The sequence below is a fragment of the Quercus robur genome, chromosome 12 (assembly GCF_932294415.1).
Source record: "Quercus robur chromosome 12, dhQueRobu3.1, whole genome shotgun sequence".
Classification (NCBI taxonomy): Eukaryota; Viridiplantae; Streptophyta; class Magnoliopsida; order Fagales; family Fagaceae; genus Quercus; species Quercus robur.
Genome location: NC_065545.1, coordinates 36,642,063 through 36,661,026, shown reverse-complemented (window position 1 = coordinate 36,661,026; position 18,964 = coordinate 36,642,063). Strand labels below are relative to the sequence as shown.

Sequence of the window (18,964 nt, the reverse complement as noted above, 5' to 3'; positions counted from 1 at the left end):
GCATGAATTTCTTTATCTATGGCTTCCCTCCACAAGAGATCTTGGACAGCCTGAGAAAAATACTGAAGGGTTGAATGGCCTTGGTTGACAGTCATTAGATAGGATTAGTATTGAGGATCCAAATAGGAATAGGTGAGACAAGCTGATAAATCATAGGGTGACCTTGGAGGATGACTACCAATAGAAGCACGTGATAATGCAAAGGCTGAATTGCAAGCATAATCTTGCAAGTACATTGGTGGTTTATGAACTCTAGTAGACATTTTGAGTGGTTGATCTTCAATTGCAGGGTTAGTGACAATAAAAGGTACAGAATCCAACAAAACAGAAATGGAATCAGATGGCAAAGGATCAGGCAAAGTATTATGATTTGAACATATAAGAGTGGATGATAATGAAGAAGAAGAAGGAATAGATTCAAAACAAGTCTCAGAATGGCTAGTGTGCATATCTAGAGTACTAATAGGAGTAACAAATGGACCTAAACACCCTTCAGAAGTGGCATCACCCTCAGAAATAAAAGAATCTGCAGAATTAGCATCAGCATTGCCAAAAGGAAAAATAGTTTCATGAAAAACTACATCTCTAGAGATGAAAATATTTATGGTAGTTAAATCCAGCACTTTTTTAGTGTCACATGTGCCTACCCCACCCATTCCCAACCACACATCTTGCAAAATATCTCCCTCTCTCCCTCTTTGGCCGGCCATCCCTCTTGTTCCTATTTTGTTTTCTTTCTTTTCTTTTTACACAACACTCCTCTCTCATAACTCCCTTACTCTCCAATCGGTACCACTCCTCACCTCTTCCACCACCATCTTTCTGGCAAGATCACCGGAAAACTCCATAGGAAAACGGTAAGGCTCACTCACCTCTACTATTTGAAGTAAAAATTTCTAATCTTTTTGCGGGTTTATATGCTTTTGCTTGAGGTTATGTTTATCTAAACTTTAATAATAATACCCATGCGATTTATGAGCATTAGAAGTGATATTTATATGCTTTTATGTATGGGTTTTGGTCTTGGTGGATGTATTTGATGAGTGGGTTTATGATTTTTGCAATGGTGGTTAGTTAAGTGGTGGAGATTTGAGAGTTTTGGCTTTCTAATGTGAAATAGTTGATGAATCTAGTTTTTATTGTATATTTGAAGCTAGTGGAGGATTTACATTTGGGGTTTGTAATGGTGGGTATTGTTATATATGTTGCTGTTTTATGGGTCTCTTGAAAATGACATGTATATTAAGGAAGAAATTCATAAAATGCTGGGATCTCTTATGGTAAAGGTGAAGTTTGGAATGACATTGTAATGAAATTGGAGTCTATGCCTTGTAATGAAATTGTTAAGAAACTTTGGAAGTGGAATACATTATTTGTGAAGTTAAATGCTAGGCTTGCCTAATTAATTTCTTAGTTAGTAATTTCTAATATGTAGCTAGATACAATTTCAAGCTTTATGCTTATTGTGATAGATTTGTTTGGTTTTGTTTAGGTTCTAGCTAATTTCATTTGGAGCTTGGAAAATTAGGCTTTTACGGGTTACGAGGTAAGTAGCTTTTAATAGGATTTTTGGAAAATAACCATGTTGCATAAACATTATTTTTGGGTCAAACACATTTTGGAAAATTAATGGTGGAACTATGTTTTTCTAAAAAGTGTTTTGTTGTGACCCTATTATTTATGATTATATATGAAAGAGCATATTCTTATTGCATATGGGGAATTGCATGATTTGTTAGCATGAAAAAGACTAGCATCTTGATTAAATTCTTGAGAATGAATTTTATGGATTTATTGCATTATTTGCAAAATATAAAGATGCTTTATCTTGACCTATGTTATTTGGGAGGTTAATACAAAATCATTTTGACAAGAAATGGGTTGAGGGCTTTGAGAACCTTGTGAATATCTTGGGCATTCAAATATTTTATGAAACTACATGGAAGTGAATTACGTATTTTGAATTAAAGGTAATTTGTGAGCTCTTTGTGTTCTACCCATGTGCTATGACATGTGATTACCCGGTGATTACCTAGTTAGATACTATAATCTGTGTGACATTGGTATCTTAGCGCCCATCTTTGTAATGATTATTAAGTTCCATCTTTGTGATTGTGATGAGTTCCGTCTTTGTGACAACATATTTAGTTCTGGCTGTGTGTCGGCGATGAGTTTCGTCTTTGTGACGGCATTATCATGTGACCTTGCGTTTGGAATTGTATTGTTATTGCTCACAAATTATAGTGTGTAGTTTCATGAGAGCATTTTGAGAAGTTTTGTATCATGTCATTTTATTCATTCTTGTCATATTCTTTTTGGAAATGGTTTTGTGGAAATAATTTGGAAATTCCCAAATTAAAACATGATTTGTAAATTGTTATCATCATGAAACTTGCATTTCCCCCACCCCCATTAATTATGCTACTTATTGGGCTCTGTCTCATTCTCTTATTTTACAAACTTTTTCAGAGTAGGCAACTATCTTTTTTAGACAACTTTTTGGTGGCTAGACGTAGTTAAACTAATTGCTGATGGAGACTGACTTTTGTGATGGAGATAATTGATGATGTATAGCTTAGAGTAGACTTGACCCAATTCTTTTGTATCTAATAGTGGTTATGCCTTTATTTCCACTAATGGAACAAGTCGATGTTATGTAATTATTTATTCAGACCTCCATTCTTTTGTGACCAATGATCATTATATTTATTGCATAGAGCTCTGACTTACTTTGGGAGTATATTTAATGGAATTATTAAGATAATTCTTGATGTTGGTACTTGTTATGATTTTATTTGGATTGAATTACCAAAAGGTACAATATCTAGAGGTACCTTTGAGATATTTTTCTCATGCTTTGGACCATTTCAGGTTTGGGGCATGACATTGTACCCTTTAACACCAAAGGGATATCTTAAGAAAACACACTTTCTTGCCTTTGGTGCAAATTTGGATCTATTATGTGAAAGAGTTGAAGCATGACAAAGGCACCCAAAAACTTTCAAATGACCATAATTAAGAGCATAACCAAAAAGAGCATCAAAAAGAGTTTTATGAGCTAAACATGAGGAAGGTGTTCTATTTATCAAATAGACTAAGGTGAGAATGCAATGCCCCCAAAAATGCAAAGGCATGTTGGATTGAAACGTAAGAGCTCTTGCCACATTTAAGATGTGTTGATTCTTTCTTTCCACAATGGCATTTTATTATGGAGTTTCAACACAACTTGATGCAAGATACCATTTTTAACACAAAAAAAAAAAAAAAAATCAAACATAAGAAACTTAAAAAAATCAGACATAAGAAACTTAGTTCTATTGTTAGTTCTTATGGTTTTTACCTTTTTCAAAAATTGTGTTTCAATCATAGTGCAAAATTGCTCCAAAGTAAGTTGAGTTTGAGATTTATGCTTGAGTAGATAAACCCAAATACACCTTGAGCAATCATCCACAATGGTTAGAAAATAACTGCAACCATCAATGGTAGGAGCAGAAAAGGGACCCTACAAATCACAATGGATTAACTCAAAACATTCAAGTGAAACATGAGTACTAGGTGTAAAAGGGAGTCTTTTCTGCTTGGCCATAGGACAAATTTCACAAGGAATCTCTTTATTAGTGTTTGAAAGAGGTACATTATTATTTCTTATCAATGCCAACTTGGCATTTGATAGATGCCCCAATCTGAAATGCTAAATACTTGGTTGAACAACAAGATTATTTACAAAACCAGCTGTAGAAAAACAATTTCTTGAGGTTGATAAACTCTCTTCCAGCAAGTGTAGGCCTTTGAACTCTCTACCCAGACCAGTTGTGCTCCAATGAGCAAGGTCATGGATGAAGCACATATTCCCAAAGAAAATGAGCCAACAAATAATTGTTTTAGTTAATTGACTAATTGAAAGAAGGTTAAAGTAAAAAGATGGAACGCACCAAACATTGGTAAGTATAAGGGGCTGTTTGGTTTTTAAAAAACCATCACTCATCACTCCTCACTCAATTTTCACTCATCACTTATCACTGAAAATACCACAACTTTCTAAGGTAGCATGTTTGGCACTTGTTTCCAATTTCGATAACTCAAAAAATTTTACTTTTTGTGAAACCCACAAATTGACTTAGTACAGCTTTTACTTTCTTTTTTTTTCCTGCAACCCCTAATACCTAAACTCACCAAACCCAGTGAAAAGTAATTAAAAAAAAAAAAAAAAAACAAAAAATAAAAAAGAAACCAAACCCAGAAACCCAATGTGAAAAAAAAAAAAAAAAAAAAAAACGGATTTGACTACTTACATACTATGGGTCTCTCAAATATGTGTGTATTTACCAAAATATCATTATAACTCTGTTTTCATAATTCAAAAACACCTAAAAGTTATTTTCAATTTTCATAACTCATCACTCAAAAATCAAAAAATTGAGTGATAGAAACAAAAATTAAAAACAAATCCAAACAAACCAAACAGCCGTGGGACCCACCAGTTTGAGTTATGGGTGATGAAAATAAAGTGATGGGTGACGGAAACACTAAATCCAAACAACGCCTAAGTGTATCTGATACTTACATAGTTTCTACATGTGTTACCAATGCTATTTCACCATTTGGAAGGTTAACAAAGGTATTAAGAGTGGCAGTAATAGAATTGAAACACAATATGGAGTGGACCATATGGTCAGTTGCTCCTATATCTATAACCCAATCAATTTCTCTAAAAATTTTCCTATCAACAATCTTAGCTGAAAAAATTGAATGCTCTAAAGTGGAAACAAAAGACACATTAAGATTAGTACTTGACATTAAAGCTAAATTGAAGTTGAGATTGGTTTGTGCAAAAGTACCAACCACATCAGAAGTTGAACCAGAAGCTCCTTCACCACCAATGGCAATGCAAAAAAATCCTCACACTTACAGCATGATGTGCATCACCAACAGCAGCTCCTAACTTAAGGAATGCAAGCAATTGCTCACATTGTGCCTTACAAATGGGCCACTGATTTGATGGTACTAAGGCATACTCTGCACCATTAACAGAATTGCAAAAAGCTTGATTGACATTAACATTTGCTCCAGCCTTCCCTTTAGGTTTGTAACTTGGAGGATATCCATGTAACTTATAGCACTTCTCAATTGTGTGTCCTTGCATGTTGCAATGAATGCAAAAATGCTTGTCTTTGTTTGCATTACCTTTATTCCAATTGAAATTTCCTTTGGAATTGGTGTACATAGCCATTGCATCAAATTGTGATGAAGCTGAACTTCCATGTCCAATGTTCTTTTGTGATTCTTCTTGAAGTACCAAAGAATAAACCTTGCTCATTGAGGGAAAATGATCATACTGTTGACACCCTATTTTGCAACCCGTATTTAACCTCACATGGAGGATAAAATGGTAATTTCATATTGGAAATATGCATCTTGATTCTGATCATTAGATCCTTAATCTCATTTCACCAAAATGATCTTGATGTTGTAACGATCAAATCGACTGGTCATGAACCCTAATCGGACCATTAAATTGAAAGTTATCATCAAATCAAGTTTTAATGGCTGAGATGCACTATCACAAATTGAGTCTGATTATATGTGATTATGAACAATTTATTTCAATTGGTTATAAGTATAATTAATTTGAGATCGATGATGTGTAATAATTTGATTGGTTAAGATTACATTTTATGGTAGGGTTGCACACACCTAATTAACTAAATAGTAAAACATTAATTATTCAATGAGTAATTTGTACAATTATCTTTTAATTAGAGTAAATTTGGAACCAATCAAGTCTGAAATGAGAGTGATTGGAGTCATTTAATGTTAATTGAGAGCTAATTTGGGACCTATTAATGTTAATTGTGCTGAAACCATTTTCTAACAAATGACTTCTGCTCACCATTTCATCGATATCTCTCAGAATATTTTGAATTTGTGAATGAGGTTAATTTTTCCAGAAACTAGACATCCGGGGCTTCAATTTGAGCATAAGAATGAGACAATTTCGATCAAAATTGAGGTAGATATGATTTTTTAAAATTGACTCTACAGGCTGTTACAGCAGTTACAGGAAAACCGAACTTTGCTTACTCTTCACTCTCATTAATCTTCACATTTAATGCACCAGATTTCCCAAAAGCTAAAATGAGGTCTAGGTTCATGATTCTTTGTCAACCGTCATTAAATGGTCTTGCATTCATATTTCCTCCACCACTACTATATAAACCTCCCTTCTCCTTCATTCCAAAGCACACGAAAAATCCCCTCTCTTCTCTTTTATTGAGTTCTAGTGAAGTTAAGTAGTCTTGTCATATCTTGTTCTTCCTGTGATTCAAGGTATTGAGTGAGACTCACTCTCCCTCTCCTAACTCTTCTTTTCCTCCACCCTTAAGACCTCCATCAAAAATCTCCTCCTCCACCATATGGATCTTGCATGAAGGTATAATCTCTTTCCCTAATTGGTTTTTTATGTTGCTATGATGAGAATTTAGGATCAAAGCATAATAGTAATTATTTAAATTCTCTTGAATATATTTGAATATTCTTAAATGTTTTTATGTGTTCTTCACATGTTCTTGATTGTTCATCACATGTTCATACATATCACTAGATTTAATCTTAAATCCATATCAAAAGTATGAAAAACATGTTTGTTTAATAATTCTTCCAAATTCTTAAATCTAGGTTATCACCATCCACACACATTCACTAGAATTTATTTTTCAATTCAAATACAATGCTTAATAAATTGAATTAGGGTTTATCACATGCACACACATTAAATTCAACATGCAAATTGATTGACATATTTGATAATATGATATGAATGTTGGCTAGCATAGTCTAAAAGATTGGTTTCACCGGGCAAGGTGGGTGCCTAACACCTTCCCACCTTGTAATATAGCCTCCGAGTTTAGATCAAGGGTTAGTAAATCAAATACTTATCCATGTAATTTTCAATTTTTAGATTGTAACTAGGAAACAAAGCCATGTACTTTATCTTAGATTGTATCTAGAACCAAAGCCATATAATTTTCCTGTGATCAATGTAAATTCAATTTCAAATTAATAAAATAAGAAAATTTTCAATTATGGTTTTCTTATTTTTCCAATAATTAAATAAGTGGCAACTCCATTGTAAAACCCTTAATCTAAAGGGAAAAATATAACTAGTCGAATCTCCATTTTGAGAGGCAATAACACAACTCTACCCATTCATGTGAGTTTGGCCCAACATCCTCTAAAATGGGCCGGGGGCGCGGTCTCTCACACATACATGAGTATCTAACTTCGAAAAGTCTCAAAGTTCTCATTCAATTCCATCAAGAACCTCATTACATAGGCTTTATCATGTGAAGCACTCAAGATCTTCATTGCTCCACAAGAACATTCTGGAAATGGCTCAAAATTCAACAATTGATCCCACAATCGCTTGAATTTGGTGTAGTACTCAATAACTGTCATTTGATTTTGGGAAATATGAGAAATTTCCCTCTGCAAGTTGTAGATCTTAGGTCCATTTCCTTGTGAAAACAAGTTCTTCAATTCGAGCCACATCTCCCTAATTGTCTCATAGTACATGATGCTGCTAGAGACATCAATGTGCATATAGTTGATCAACCATGAAAGTACCATGGTGTTGCAGCTCTGCCAATCCTCATACAAAGGTGAATCAACTTCTGGCATTGAAATCTTGACATTCATAAAGCCAATTTTCTTCTTGGCAGTGAAAGCAAGCACCATTGCTCTTGACCAAGAGTGGTAGTTTCTTATGCCAAGCAAGGGCTAAGTGACTATAGAATGTTACTTGGATTCTCATTGGAGCTAAGAAAATATGGATTACGAGCATTGGATTCACTATTAGAATTTGTATTTGGTTGTGTGGATTGAGTGTTGTGTGCTTTAGAGGGAGCATCAATTTCTAAGGAAGCCATTGAAGGACCTTGAAGGTGAGAGAAAGAACTGAGTAGAAGATTCTAGAAGAAAAGTAGCCACAACTCTAATACCATGTAAAATTTAGGACTCTCTCTCTAAATAGAAACTGGGCTTTATTGATTATGAATGAATGAATGTACATTTACTTCTAATCCTACCTTTATATATAAGCTAATGCTAAAACAGAAAAATAACTGATTCCCTATTTCCAGGGAAGTTTGTTACAATCATGAATCTACCTAAAGCTTACATGTGTACACTAATCAAATCATAGAACTAATCATCTGATCATAATGTGGAATTGATTCCATCAAGTCTTCTACAACTTCATGAATCCATCTTGCTGTAACTTCCCTTTGAGTCTTCTTCTAATGATGCAACGCAAGTTATGCTGCACTGGATTGCAACTGTCCTCAATGCTAAGGTGCACTCTCTGTTGCACCTGATTATACCCTACCCTGATGATGAGGTGCACTCTGTGTTGCACCTGATGCAACTTGTTGTTGAGGTCCAAAAAGTCATAGCACCCAAGCCTAAAGAAATAAGCACAAGGGGCCATGGAAAAAGAGAAGAAATGGTAAGCCCAAAAGGTTTGAAGCCCAAAAACATAAAGAAAAAAAGGCAAGCCCGGAAGTTTATGAGAAAAGAAGAAAGAAAAAGAAAAGAAGCCCAGATCAAAAGATTGAAGAATTACCAGCGTAAAAAGAAAGCTGAGTTAGGATCCTCAGAGACTGCCAAAAGGCACTGGATCCCCGAGACGTGTAATACAGTCAAGAAAGGATTAAGACAGCTTAAAGAAAAAAGCCAAAAAGAACACAAGAAACAGAGGATGGGCACGTCCTTCTCAAGTACCAAATGATCTAGCAAGAAAAGAAGAAAATTTGGAGCGACTTCTCATAGCGCAAGTGGGTGGCACCTTGGGGAACCAGAATGAAGAGATATAAAAAGGGGAGTAGCAGCAAAAGACTTTCAAACCGGCAGAGAGGGATTCCGCCCATTTGAGAAAAACGATAAAGAAGAAGGACGGCCAAAAGCTGAGCCATGAAGAACGTGACCTCAACGCACTCCAAAATAGGTAGTCAACCATGGACTTTCAAAGAAACAACACTAAAAGGAAGGAAAGAATGAAGAACGGGGAAAACTGAACCTTCTGGGCGATGGGCACAACACAGGCTTTGGTACCCAGGGGGCAAAATAGGGGAATCAATAGTTCCCTGGGACTCCAGAATAACACCATAAAAAGGGGGGAAGGATTGCGAAGAGGAACAGAGAAAAATTTACAACAGAATCATTGAGAAAGTTCTGTCAAGAAGAAAACTCAGAGAAATTAGTAAATTATCTCTCGGTATCCCAGAAATAGCCACTATAGCACATACTCGGATTCAAAAAGAATCAAACTTTACAAGTCTTAGAGGTTTGAATAACCATCTAAGACTGTAATTTTTCAGCTTGCTTGAACCTTGTATCACGTCTTTGTGAGCGCATTATAATCGTAATGAAGAAAATTCAATAAAATATTTCTTATTGATTTGAGGACCCCTAACCATTACTTTGTGCATTTACTGTTTGTTTTACATTACTTTTGCTATTTTGATTGTTGTTCAATAAAAATGTCATCGTTTGCTAGTTTATGTGTATTGTAGGAAGTATGCCTTGTGCACCACTTGACTCTTAAACAGCCCTTTAGCTGCGGTGAATCAAAGTCCAATCCACCAAACTACAACTACTTAGCCCAGGATTCTTGGGCCTGAGTACTAGAGAAAAAGCACTCTCACGCTTGTCTTGATGACTAATACATGCCATGCTCTTAGCACTTAGTTGTTGTTGAGGTGGGCATGTACTTTTAACAAACTTAAAATCTTATAAATAAAAGTGCATAATTGAAGGAAAATGATTATTTGATCAAATTAATTTAATATTAAAAAAGTCATATTGTCTAAATAAAATTGTGCAGTTTGGTTTTTTTTTTTTTTTTAATTTAAAAAAAAATGACGATTTTAAGATTTAATCTTTTTTCTTTTTTTTTGTAAATCTGGTTTTTTTTTTTTTTTTTTGGTATATTGAACCGAAATTTTATATGGTTACCAATTTAATGGTTCAATCATTGATTTAGTTTGGGTCTGATAACTATGATTCATACTTTACAAATAGTTTAAACTTTTGGTATCAAATAATGTAGTTAGCTACTTTAGAAGTTGTTTGAACAAAACGAAATTCCCAATTAAAATCATCTCCCCAAAAAATTTTAAACAGATTAGTGTAATTTATGTCAACAAAAGAGTATAACAATCCATTTTCCCCCATATAACACTTTCCTACAATGGCAAAGTATAATATTCAATTTGTTATATTCATCTAAATTAGGAGTCAGATAAAGGGTTTTTTCAATTTAAATCCCTATGGTTGGGTTGATAGGTGTCCAACCCAACCCACGTGGATCGGGTTGGAGAGTTTAAAAAAAAAACTAAGCATAAGAAGAACAAATTTATAAGAATACCAACACAAATTACAACAAATTTATAATCTTATTTGTGTTGGTTTGATGCACTAATCAAAATTAAGCATAGCACCAACCCAACACAAATAACAACAAATTTATAACCTTATAAACCCAAGTATAGCATCGAACACAAACAATTTAATTAGTACATTGAACCATATAATAATTAAATAATAAAACCATAAAATATATATTAAATATGGATGGTTCGGATTAGGTTAGACGGATGTGTGAATTTGCTAATGCACACCCGACCCAACCCGCTTTTAAAAAAAATTAGCAACTCAACCCAACTCATCAACCCCTAAAAATTGATCCAATTTGCCAAATTGGATTGGATTGAGTCAACTTCAGCAGTTCGATGGGTTGGCTACACACCTCTAATTAGTAATTTAAATTGTACCTAAAAATTGTGGGACTCTCTTGTCTGTCAATTATATGCTCTTGGATCGCATAGATCACAAGATATTATAGGCAAATTTTCTTGTAGTATATCTCTATCATATAGGTAAAAAAAAAGAGGGGGGGGGGGGGGGGGCGATGGGAAATGAGTTAGGTTCGAAACCTATTCATTGCTTAACAGTATTTTGAGATCTTTTTTACTTTTTGACTGAAGATCATTGTAATAATTAAATATTAATTTAAGAAACACCCATACCAAACACATTACCAACTCCCCATCATGCATGCATTTGTACAAACGAAAATATCGAATGTGCTTAAAATTGGAACCGTAAACTTCTCAATCAACCTAAATTTTATAAAATTAACCTGTAATCCGTGAGCTAACAGTATAAAAAATTAGAAAATGAACCAACATTTCAAATCAAGCATATCATTCACCTTCCAAGTCGTTTCTCAAAAAAAAGAAAAAAAAAAACTTCCAATTCGCTATGTTATGGCCGCTCAATGAAATAAACAATTATCTTAGGAACTTTTAAGGGCTGCACATTCCTAGCCTAGCCCTTCACTAGGTGACTCCAAAAGCACATCCCAGAAGCATTTGAGCAGCCGAGCATAGATTTTGTCACAAGCTAATTGCTTCACTAGGTAAATCACACAATAATATTTAACACGTTTATCATTTTGCCCTCATGGCTATAATAATATATGATTTAGTAAGAAATCTTCAAAGTCCTCGAGAAACTCAATTTATTAGAAATATTTAATTAATCAATGTTATCATTAACAATATTTACAAATAGTATAAAGACCAAAGCATGGTATGGTGCGCTTGGGATACCACTTCAAGACGGCATTGTGCAATGCATCCAACCCATCAACCTGACAAATTAACCTAGCTTAGATCTATAAAGTTAGTATTTCATAGGTTGGGTTGGCTTGAAATTCTATTTTGAACCTTAGATTAGGTTGGATTCATAGTGATAGTTTTATCATTCTATTTAATCATATATATAAATTTATTTTATTAGCCTTATTTAATTTTTTGTTTGATTGATTTTGGTATTTTGATAAATAATTTTTAATGTATTTGAAAATTTGAAATATAATTTAGGCATATTATGTAAAAAGGTGTTTAAATAGTTGATAAAAAAAATTTATAAGACATGAAATATGTATGCACAACCTATACCTCTTGCCATGATACCATATTAAATTACTGATTGTCCCAAAAACTTAAACTATTGAAATATAATAAATTTAATAATTTAACTATATAATTCTAACATATTGGATTAGGAATTTCTCAACCTGGCCCATGCACTGGTATGAGTTGCTAAGGCTCCGTTTGGTTGAAGAGATGAAAAAGTAGAGGGATGGAAAATACTGGGAGGATAGAAAATTCTATTTTCCACTATGTGTATTTGGTTGGGAAGAAAAATGAGAGAATGAAAAATGTAATTCAAATGAATTTACTCTCATGCTCCTATTATATAAAAGATTATAATTCTTTATTTTATTTTATTTCCCACAAACATATTAAATATATTTATAAGTATATCGATCAAATTTAAAAAAAAAAAATTACACAAATGATTTCTCATATAAAATACCCACACACAAATTAAAAAAAGAAGACAATATATATACAAAACAAAACTCGCGTTCTAGATGGATCCTCTACCCGTTGATGCAGGACCAACGCATATAATAGGATGTCAACAAAATAGGGAAACTAATCATGAGTTCATGACTCGCTTGATTTGGATGGCCACTTTGAGGGGTAAATGTGTAATTTAATATTTGGAATCTCATTTCTCCTCGATTTTCCTCCAAAATTTAAAGGATGAAAATTTGTGGACCTGGGTGAGGAAAACATTGTAGCTCAACTATGGCCTTCAAGTATTTTCAATAGAAACATTCAGGATGCAAATCCCTACTCTCTCATTGTACTATCGAATTTATTATAATAATAATTAAAACAAAATATTCTATCATTTTTGTGGATATTCTCGCGTTAAAATATCATTTATTAGTAACATGATTGCCTTTTTATTTTCCAAATGGTCTCATGTAGTGTTCGTGTGTGTGTTGGGTTGAAGGTTGCTTACAGCTCCACTCCATACCACGGACCACACCCATGAAGTGTTTTATTTTTTTAAGTGAGAGAGAGAGAGGACCACAAGATGCTCTTGCTCGTTTACCTTTCAACCAATCCGGGGGCTAGACTATACCATATTTTGAATCCAAAAACTTGGAAACTTTAATTTTTATGGTCCAGTTACCACACGAAGTGTGACTTGATGGTAGGAGTTCAGAGTCCTTGTCCTAGCACCTAGAGAGGAGCAATTCGAGCGATTGCCCCAATAAGGCCTATGTGATACATGTGATATTACCCATTATCGTCACATGACGTGAGGTTGATGAGCCCACACTAAAAACCTCATTTTTCATTCAACCAAAAAAAATAAAAATAAAATTATGATCTAGTTATTAATATCCACCCTATTTTAACTTGATAAACATTTGTTGCGACTTACAATATCCATTAGATAAAATCTTATATTGACCTATGGGGATGAATGGTAGAAAATAAGAGGTGTAGTTGTGTCATTGGCATATATGCACCAAATTTTCTTCAAGACAGTGACTTATCTTTTTCTCTCTTTTTTTATTTAATTTTGTTTTAATTTGGAAACCAGAGGCTTATGTTGTGGTCCGATAACATGATTGTCAGTCTATCATATCATGATAACTAGCAATGAAGTAGTCTTCCGAGAATTCAACAGTTCGAGAAGGAAAAAAACAAAATTAGAGAAAAGCATCTACCCAAATAATCAAAGAGAAAAACTTTCCTGTTCCGTAAGCAAAAAGAAAGTTAACAAATAAAGAAAAAAAAAAGGACTTATAAAAACATCAGAAAACGAGTGTGAAAGCCATATATATCACTTTTAAAAAAATCCCCTAGAAGGACAAGTTGATTAGTGGCCCAGCTAATGACTATGACAAATCCGTGGGCTTTTACATTCCACTTGCTCAACAGAAGAGTCCAGAACTCTAAAGTCTTTGCATTCCTTATAATAATGTCTCTATTTGAATAATTACTAATCGACTACACATAGCCAAAAGGAGGGAAAAAAAAAACACTTAACTTTAATTCTTTCTTTCTTTTTTTAATATCCACTAGCAGCTACTATAAGTTGTACATATGAAATTGCTATCCTGAAAAGTGAATAATATAGCCTGACTTCCTCTCAATATCCGAAAGCACAAGGAAAAATAATAGTAGTTATAAAAAGAGAAAGGAAAATTAATATTTCCAACTTTTTTTGAGGAAAATATGCAAACCAATGAGTTAAGAAATAAGAATATGTTAATATGATATACTGGCAAAATAAATAAATAATGTTAATATGATATGCCCACAAAAAAAAAAAGCATTAGTATGATGTGTTTCTTTTTTCTTTTTCTTTTTTTTGTCAAATGATGGATGAATTATAAGTTTCATTAGTCCTTTAAATTTCTTATTTATTTTGGATTGAATTTTTAAAAAATTAAAGTGATACCAATAAATATTGGAGAGAGAGAACATGAAAATTACGTAGTTTGACCTAACGGTTTACAATACTCACAGTGTAAAGCCTTAGATAACTATAACTTTACACTAAATTAGACCTTTTAAGTTATTATTGTTTACACAAAATAAACCAATATATTATCATCTTTAGAAAATTTCTTATTTCTTATTTTGAAAGAGAAGAAATGTTGATATCATTTTTATTTTTATTAAATTCCATACTTCTCTTTTTGAAAGAAAAGAAAGATCATTAAAGAGTAAGGCTATTAATATTTAATAAAGATAATGACAATATATTCCTTTTTTTTTTTTTAATGGGAGGAGACAATTAACAGTATAAAAAATTTTGTTTAAAAGAAAAATAATGAGAAAGAGAACCAAATTAGGGCATTAGATTATTAGTATGCGTTTGATTCCAAATTAAAAAGTTAGTTTATTTTACTATTGAGCTTAATTTTGCTACTATTCATGGTCCTACTATACTTTTTAAAACTATTTATGAATCCCGCTATACTATTTCAGCTAATTTTTATCTTTATCTACAATACTTTTAGCAAAAAAAATTTAATTTTAACAAAATAAGCGGATCCTAAACAGACACTTAGTCGGCCAACAATTACAACAAATCTTGCACTTTAGGAGCATGTCATTAAATTAAAGTTTAGGTAGAACAGAACAACACTTAAAGGACTTTGATTACTTCAGAAAATAAAGGAGCTTTGATTAAAATAACGAGGTCCCACTATACTTTTTGGAACTATTTATGGATTCTGCTATACTATTTCAACTAATTTTTATCTTTATCTATAGTACTTTCAACAAAAAAATTTTAATTTCAACAAAATAACCGGATCCTAAACAGACCCTAAGTCGGCCAACAATTACAACAAATCTCGCACTTTAGGAGCATGTCATTAAATTAAAGTTTAGGTAGAACAGAACAGCACTTAAAGGACTTTGATTACTTCAGAAAATAAAGGAGCTTTGATTAAAATAACGAGATTGTCATTTCATAGCTCAATTATTTCATATAAGAATCAAATCACACTTTAATAAAGCTCGTTTCCTTTTCTTTCAAAGCTATAAATTAACCATCTCGTGATAATGACAATCGGCTTCTGCCATCTTTCCTAACATAATTCATTCAACATAACCATTAATCAGCCCATCGTGAATAACAATAATCACCCATGGTTTTTAAACAGCAGGAGTGTTGTTGCTTTTACAAATTATGTCCTTAAGGTTTCAATTAATTTAATTAATAAAATTTTTTGTCATTAAATAAAAAATTTAGAATTCAATCTTTACTTACATCAAAAATTAATAGGTGTCTTGATCGATGATAAAAAACAAACATTAAGAACAGATCTTATAAGTTAAAATTCTTTTAAAAAAAAATTAAATACATTTTTACATTTTAAAGTTTGTAATTGTTTGTATTTTAACATTTTACGTATCATATCATTTTCACTTTTTTTTTTTTTTTTGGTTTTCATTGGCACCGTTGTCCACTTTAGTTAGTAATTGACTATTAAATGCCTTAATGTTTAACTATCTCATAAATACAGTTTCTCAACGTTGCAAAATATGGAATGGAGAAGTTTAATTGTTATAGGCAAAATTACTAACAAAAATTGATGGTAATGACACAACATCAATATGAAAACAAAATCAAATATAAAGAATTAAAACAAATATTTTGAAAGAAAAATGGTCAAAATGATCACTAGACAAATTCTCCGTGCATAAGACACCTAAATAGTTTCAAATTACTTATAAATTAATAAGGACTTCTCTCGTGTAAGATGTTGGTTTTCACTAAAACCCTAACTTCTCACTTTTTTTTTTTTTTTTTGGAGAGAGAATCTAACTTCTCACCTAAGACTCATTAACTACATGAAACTGATCTCATTAATATATATTTTTTTCATTTAGTAAATTTATTATTTAATTAAAATGCATCAAAATAGATAAAGTACAAATATTATTATAATAAAAAAAAAATAAGGTTTTAAACAAATATATACTATAAAATAACTTAATAATTAAGGCCATTTCAAGAAGATGGGTTTTTGTAGGGATCTTAATAAAATTGATTTTCTATCCTTCTATATCCATCTATATGATTAAGAGACTTTTAAGCTATTTAAGTCACTCTAAGTCTTGAATATCCCAAAATATGCTCTCCCTATTCACTTACTAGTTTTTAATTAAGGGAAACAAATTCATAAAATAAAAACTCATAATTTTGAAAAGTACTACGTTTACGACATTTTCACAACAAATCAAAAGTGGTTAGTAGTTATTAGTTTTAATTTAAACTAATCACTGAAATTACTTTATTGCCTCACCAATAACATTCTACTAAACCCATGTTCTTAGCAATTTATTGTCTTTTTATCTTTTATTATTTTTAAAATTTAAACAAATTCAACATATTTTCCTCCTTATCCGTTATATTTAAAAAAAAAATTAAACAGACATTCTATTTTTAAAAAATTTAAACAAATTCAGCCTACTTACCTCCTCAAATCTTAGTGCACAAAAAGAGATGAAATAGATATTTTTTTATTGAAGGAAATAGCTAGAATCCAAATTGTTATTACAAACAAGAAGTTTTAGACAGTAGGACAGAACAATTTGAATTCTCTGTCAAAGGGAAAAAAAAAAAAAAAAAAAAAAAAGAAAAAGTAAAGGCATCCGGCAAGTAATTTCCTAATTAACAACCCAAACTCCGATGATTCTAGTGCACCAGTACCGCACGAATAGTATATATATTTCTACTTCTCCATTCTTTTACGTGTAAAAAGCCATTGATTCTGGACCCTATAGAACTCAGAACATTAAAAGTATAGTTTAATAATATAAAAATCTTTTTTAAAAAAATATAAATATATTGTTCAGTTCCACCCTACCTCAGCAAAAAGAAAATATCTGCACAAGACAAGACGTCCACATACATTAGTTGAGTTGATTTCGACCTCGAAAACATAAAATAAGATAAAAATAGTTTAGTTTTTTTTAGTTGAACTATAAAAATAGTTTAGTTGATTTATGTTATGTCAGAAAGTTTTTTGATTTAACTACAAGCTGTGGACGTGTGTCACATTTTGCTCCGTACGTGACTGTCAAACTCAAACTTTTATGGTGCTTGCTGGGAATCTTCAAACCCCATGACTGGAGGCTTCCTAAAATGGTTTTGTTAATAATAAATTTAAAATAAAAAAAGTTTTGATACCATAGTATAAACATAGTGGAAGATTAATTTATGAACTTATTGTTATTCCAAAGGTGCTCTTGTATTAATAAATTAGTTTAATTTATTACTTGTACCAAAATCAAAAGCAAGGTTTCTTGGGTTGCATAAAACGAGAAGTCTGATGAAAGAAAGGAATTTTTTTATTTAAAAAAATAATTTGACAATTAAAAATTTGGAAATTTAAAACCAAACACACCTCTCTTCAATGTGATTGGATTTCAATACTTTAATGGATTTGTTAAGGTTACTTGAACATGTTATGTCAATTTATGCACTACTTACAAGTTGAAACATAACCATTATAAGTGTTCTTAGAATAATATTTAATAAGTTATTTAAAAAAAAATTTAATATCATTTTCATGAAAACTATAAAAAATCTGTCAAAAATTAAATATTTTTTCTTTTCTCATAAAAAATTCTAAAATTATTTTTTAAACCAATACACTTAAAACATTCATTAACATTGTTTTTCTTTTAAATTTGAGTATGGTATGGGTGCAACAAAATTTACAACAATTTCATAATATTCTCACTTTAACCTATTATATCTTAAAAAAATTAGATTGTATATTATAGTGGACCTATATATTAATTTAAAAAAATTTAGAGAGTCTCAATCTATAATGTCGGCTCTTAACCTTAGTTGTTTATTATTAAACTAAGAAACTAATTAATTTTTAATAAAAATTGAAGTAAAAAGAGACAGCCATCAGGCAAAAAAAAAAAAAACCAACGGCTCAGAAAAAAGCCAGAGTGGTTTCGCGTTCAAGGACATGTCCGGTGCTTCGGAAACAAACGTGGGAGAACAAAAACAGTCCACGTGGCAGAGCCATGCTTGTTTGTTTGTTTGTGGTACTTTAGTTTAAAGGCCTCGAACATTGTGCGGGAGAGAACGAGGAATTTTCTGGACCATTGGCGTTCTTTTCCACCACAGTCGGAGAAGTTCACTTCTCTTTTCCTTCTTTAACTTTAACCTCTCTTTCATAATTTTAAAGGTGTCTTATTTTACACTCCAAACTGTTGGTTTCACACCCACGCTTTTCTCGAATTGCGTGTTTCATAATGGAAGTTTATCGATGGTGTGGTGTGTAAGTGTACCCAATAATTGTGGTGCGAAAAAATTATTGGGTTTAAATCCGGGATCAAATCCTCTTGATCTTCTTTAATCATTATCTTTATTCTTTTTGACATTTTTATTTAACAAAGGGTTGCCGGTAGAGGAAAATTTTAATAGTATCTCATTTTTATGAAAAAGATAAAAATTGTAAAAAAAATTACCAAAAAAATATTTCAAAAAA

At 32.0% G+C, this 18,964-nt stretch overlaps 1 protein-coding gene and 1 long non-coding RNA gene across 3 annotated transcripts; one reads left to right on the top strand and one right to left on the bottom strand.

The window, feature by feature from the left end:
- Positions 1-729: 729 nt before the first annotated feature.
- LOC126710092 (uncharacterized) lies at positions 730-2,742 on the top strand. 2 transcript variants are annotated; one of them, XR_007649573.1, is made up of 3 exons: positions 730-857; positions 1,493-1,546; positions 2,470-2,742. It is a non-coding gene; the product is annotated as an uncharacterized LOC126710092 (long non-coding RNA). The 2 variants fall into 2 exon arrangements; XR_007649574.1 differs by having other exon boundaries at positions 730-886.
- Positions 2,743-7,275: 4,533 nt separating this feature from the next.
- On the bottom strand, positions 7,276-7,734 carry LOC126708453 (uncharacterized). The gene has a single exon (XM_050408248.1). The coding sequence runs from the start codon at positions 7,732-7,734 to the stop codon at positions 7,276-7,278; it is 459 nt and encodes a 152-aa protein (XP_050264205.1).
- Between the last annotated feature and the right edge of the window lie 11,230 nt (positions 7,735-18,964).